The 4,828-nt window shown below is 45.3% G+C and overlaps 1 protein-coding gene across 1 annotated transcript in view; it reads left to right on the top strand.

The window, feature by feature from the left end:
- The window catches only part of LOC107298700 (vigilin-like), a 46,636-nt gene that overhangs the window by 12,473 nt on the left and 29,335 nt on the right, over window positions 1-4,828 (top strand). The window contains exons 6-8 of the mRNA XM_015828076.1: window positions 733-811; window positions 2,667-2,806; window positions 2,944-3,048. Coding sequence (XP_015683562.1) covers window positions 733-811; window positions 2,667-2,806; window positions 2,944-3,048 — 324 coding nt within the window. The remainder of the gene's footprint in view (window positions 1-732; window positions 812-2,666; window positions 2,807-2,943; window positions 3,049-4,828) is intronic.

The following is a 4,828-nucleotide window of genomic DNA, read 5'->3' as shown; positions in this document are numbered from 1 at the left end:
TTTGTTGTTGCTAGGATAAGCGCGTCATATAATCATACGGCTGGAAGGGACCTTGGAGGTGAGGGACGTGAAAGAGTGTGCCAAACCTATTCAGTTTCACATTAATGCAGGGGTCTCCAAACTTGGCAACTTTTAAGACTTGCAAACTTTTAACCCCCACGGCTGGCTGGGGAATTCTGGGAGTTGAAGTCCGCAAGTCTTTAGTGCAGGGGTGTCAAACTCAATTTCACTGAGGGCCGCATCAGCATTGCGGTTGCCCTGGGGGGGGCGGGTAGGTGTGGCCAGAGTGGGTGCAGCCTACTGGGTGGGTGTGGATGGAGTGGGTGTGGCCTACTGGGTGGGCGTGGCTAGTTCTACATCATTCGCGTCAAGGGTGCCTATGGGGGCCTGGGCAGGAGTGGGACAGATCTGAGGGTCTCTGGCAGAAGGGGGTGGGACCGGGACAAGTGCCAAGGCATGGTCCACCGGGGCAAGTGCCAAGATGGCCACCACAAAATTGTACATTGGCTCCCAGCTGGCCTGGGCCAGGGCCAAGGCAGCAGGGGCCGTTCCCTCACTGTTTCCAGGATGGCTTCATGGGCCACATGAAACCACTTCGCGGGCCGCATCCGGCCCCCGGGCCTTGTGTTTGACATGTCTGCTTTAGTGCAATTGCTGGTGCCTGCTGTCTTGAGGCTCCATTTTTTGTCTTGCAAGTCTTGTGTCTCACTATCCCATCCTCTCCTCCTGCAGCTCAGACGGATGGACTACACCGAAGTGCTTATTGACCAGAGATTTCATCGCCATCTGATTGGGAAAAACGGAGCTAACAGTGAGTCAGGCTGATCAGAAGTCTAAGAGAGGGAAAAAAAGAACCCTGAAGGATTTAAGGTGGCTGGGGTGAATTTCATGCTCTTGCTGATCACTGTAAGGTGGAAGCATTTGCACACCTCTAGGTAACCCCTAAATCTTTTCTGCTAACATTTCCCAGAGTGTCTGTGGAGATTCTCAGTTATCCAGGTCATGATGGTCCCAAAAGTGCCTTTTAATATAATAATAATAATAATAATAATAATAATAATAATAATAATAATAATAATAATAATAATAATAATAATAATAATAATAATAGTAATAGTAATAGTAATAGTAGTAATAAAAAGTTGGAAGGGACCTTGGAGGTCATCTAGTCCAACCCCCTGCTCAGGCAGGAAACCCTATACCATTTCGGACAAATGGTTGTCCAGTCTCTTCTTAAAAACTTCTAGTGTTGGAGCATCCACCGTTTCTGGAGGCAGGTTGTTCCACTGGTTAATTGTTCTCACTGTCAGGAAGTTTCTCCTTAGTTCTAGGTTGCTTCTCTCCTTGCTTAGTTTCCACCCATTGCTTCTTGTCCTGCCTTCAGGCGCCTTGGAGAATAGCTTGACTCCCTCTTCTTTGGGGCAGCCCCTGAGATATTGGAACACTGCTATCATGTCCCCCCTCGTTCTTCTCTTCAATAAACCAGACATACCCAATTCCAGCAACCGTTCCTTATATGTTTTAGCCTCCAGTCCCCTAATCATCTTTGTTGCTCTTCTCTGTACTCTTTCTAGAGTCTCAGCATCTTTTTTACATCGTGATGACCAAAACTGGATGCAGTATTCCAAGTGTGGCCTTACCAAGGCATTGTAAAGTGGTATTAATACTTCACGTGATCTTGATTCTATCCCTCTGTTAATGCAGCCTAGCACTGTGTTGGCCTTTTTGGCAGCTGCAGCACACTGCTGGCTCATATTTAAGTGATTGTCCACTAGTACTCCGAGATCCCTCTCTCAGTTACTACTATTGAGCAAGGTACCCCCTATACTATACCTGTACATTTGGTTTTTCTTGCCTAAATGTAGAACCTTGCTTTTTTCACCACTGAATTTCATTTCGTTAGATAGCGCTTTCCCTTTCTGATAGTTTTGAAGCTCCCTCTGATGCTTTACCTTAAAATTTAACTACAGGCAGTCCTCGACTTACAATCACAGTTGAGCCCAAAGTTTCTGTTGTTAAGCGAGACATTTGTTAACTGAGCGTCACCCCATTTTATGACATGTCTGGCCACAGTTCCTAAGTGAATCGCCACAGTTGATAAGTTAGTAACTCGGTCGTTAAGTGAAATCTGACTTTGCTTGTCGGAAGGTTGCAAAAGGTGGATCACACGACCCCGGGACGCTGCGGCCGTCATAAACACGAACCAGTTTGCTAAGTGTTCCGAATTTTGATCACGTGACCATGGGAATTCTGCAAAAAAGTCATAACTGAAAAGTGATCATAAGTCGCTTTTTTCCCCCAGTGCTGTCGTAACTTTGAACGGTCACTGAATGAACGGTTGTTAAGTCGAGGGACTTAGCTGTACTCAAAGTGAAAGCGGTATTTATTTCTTGCTCAGTTCTAATCATAAAGAATTTGTTGGTTTCGTTCACGGGAGCCACACAAATTCACTTTTTAGTTTTTTTGGGGGGGGGAATCGCCGCAAAGTTAGAGAATTCCTAATTGATGGTCCCCGAGGGAGTTTAGCGGCTAGCTAGAATTTGAAACTTGAGGTTCCTCCATTCTTTGGATGTTGACCATCCCACTTTGCTGGAGAGAGGGGGAAGATGGCAGCCCTTCCCTCTGATGCTCTCTCTTTTCTGTACTTCTCCTCTCCCCCCCCCCAGTCAACCGCATCAAGGAACAACACAAAGTCTCAGTCCGCATTCCTCCTGACAGCGAGAAGAGCAACTTGATCCGGATCGAAGGAGACCCCCAAGGGGTACAGCTGGCTCGTAAGGAGCTCCTGGAAATGGCGGCCCGGATGGTAAGGAGAGATGGTGCCTTGATCTGCATCAAGCATCTCTCTTGTGTATTTGCTAGAAGTCCTCAGGGGAGGGATCCAAAAAAACGGTTGCTTTGGGACAGGGTGCCATGCTTTTCATGATCGACGGCTTCTCCTAGGAAAACGAACGCACCAAGGATCTGATAATTGAACAGCGCTTTCATCGGACCATCATTGGGCAAAAAGGCGAGAAAATCAAGGAGGTCCGGGACAAGTTTCCAGAAGTAAGGAATTCCCCAAAAGCACGTTCGGGGGCTTTTGCAAAAAAAAAATTATTTTTTTTTTCAGATTTCTGGCAAAATACAAAAGTTCGTTTTGTGCTTCTGGGTAGCCTTGAGGCTCAGCGCTTTACTTTAGTTTAAATTACAGCTTTTATTTTATATTTCAGTGTATTGCTTTCGTAGCTCATCTTCTGAGACACTGGAGAAGTGTCAGGTGCAAACAACCAGAGTCACTCGTGAATAGCCTACGTCAGTGATGGCGAACCTTTTAGAGACCGAGTGCCCAAACTGCAACCCAAAACCCACTTATGCATCGTTGGGTGCCGGGTGGGTGTGGCCCATTGGCTGGGTGTGGCCAATTGGGTGGGTGTGGCCCATTGGGTGGCCATGGCTGCGGTGGTAACGGCAGACTCGGTGGGACTAAAAAGTTCAATCAATCAATTCCAACTTTGCAAGATCTTTTTTTTTCCCGCGAGAAGTTGAAATTGATTGATGGAACCTTTTTTTTTTTTTTTGTACACAGCGGCAGAGGCCTAAAGCGAAAAGGTTTTATAAAACCCAGCTGAAGGCCTAGGACTGGGGCGACGGCGCGCGTGCCCACAGAGAGGGCTCTGAGTGCCGCCTCTGGCACCCGTGCCATAGGTTCGCCACCACTGGCCTAAGTCATCAATTTATTGACTTCTACCTATATTACAAGAGTCTCACCAGACTTTTTTACTTTTTCCCTGGGAATAGCCAGATAAGGTTTCATGGACCTTGGGAGGAAAAGCGGTCAGGCTTATTCTCTTTCAACCATGCAAGGACTCAAGGCTAATTCCCTGCTTGACCCCACCTTCCAGCCTGGCTGACAGTTTCCTAGCAAAAAAGGCATGCGTGCAAGTCTCACCTCATTTTATTCCCATCGCCATAGCTCTCGGAGGTTATAGGTTATAGCCCTTTTTAGCTGCATAGAACCTTGAACCTTCTTTAATCCTAAGATCAAACTTTCTCTGTTTAACGTCGGACACCCTTTACACGCAAAATACTAGACTGAAACTGAACAATTTTTGTCTTCTTTACAGCTTCGTTGTATCACAGCCTTTGCAGATGCTGTTAGACAAATATATATACAGTATATATATATATTGTTTGATGTTCGAGGAAATTATGTTTAATGCAGAATGTATTTTCTGTGAATCTCTGGCTTTTTAAAAGAAAAGTACACACTCTTCAGAAAAGCGTTAAAGGTGCAACTATTTTGTCGGGCTTTTAACAACTGCTTAATGGTCTTGGCCAGGGGTAGGCAACCTTGGCTCTTTTATGACTCGTGGACTTCAACTCCCAGAATTCTGGGAGTTGAAGTCCACGAGTCATAAAAGAGCCAAGGTTGCCTACCCCTGGTCTTGGCACTCGTTTTAATTTGTATCAACTTTTATATGTTGTTTTGGTTTCCTTTAAATGTAATCAGCTGTTTTGAAAACTTGCTAGAGGGGAAGTGGAATTGGGGGGTGGAGAGGTATAAATCAAATTAATAAGAGCTGTTTGAAAGTGCGTTGACCATACATGAGTGAAATATTATAAATGAGAGAATAGACACTTTGTATGGACACTTTGTATAGCTCACTGTTACTTACAGGAAGAGGACTTCAATCCCCCAAAAATGGTTCAAAACAAGGTGAATGTAAATTTGGCTGGATTTTTGTACCACTCCCATCCTTGCCAGGTCTCTGCTTTGCAATAGGATTTAAACAGAGGTTTGTGTGTGTGTGTGTGTATAGATAGATAGATAGATAGATAGATAGAT

This window comes from Protobothrops mucrosquamatus, unplaced genomic scaffold (assembly GCF_001527695.2).
Source record: "Protobothrops mucrosquamatus isolate PMUCROS unplaced genomic scaffold, P.Mucros_1.0 scaffold4207, whole genome shotgun sequence".
Lineage (NCBI taxonomy): Eukaryota > Metazoa > Chordata > Lepidosauria > Squamata > Viperidae > Protobothrops > Protobothrops mucrosquamatus.
This window is presented reverse-complemented; position numbering and strand designations above follow the sequence as displayed.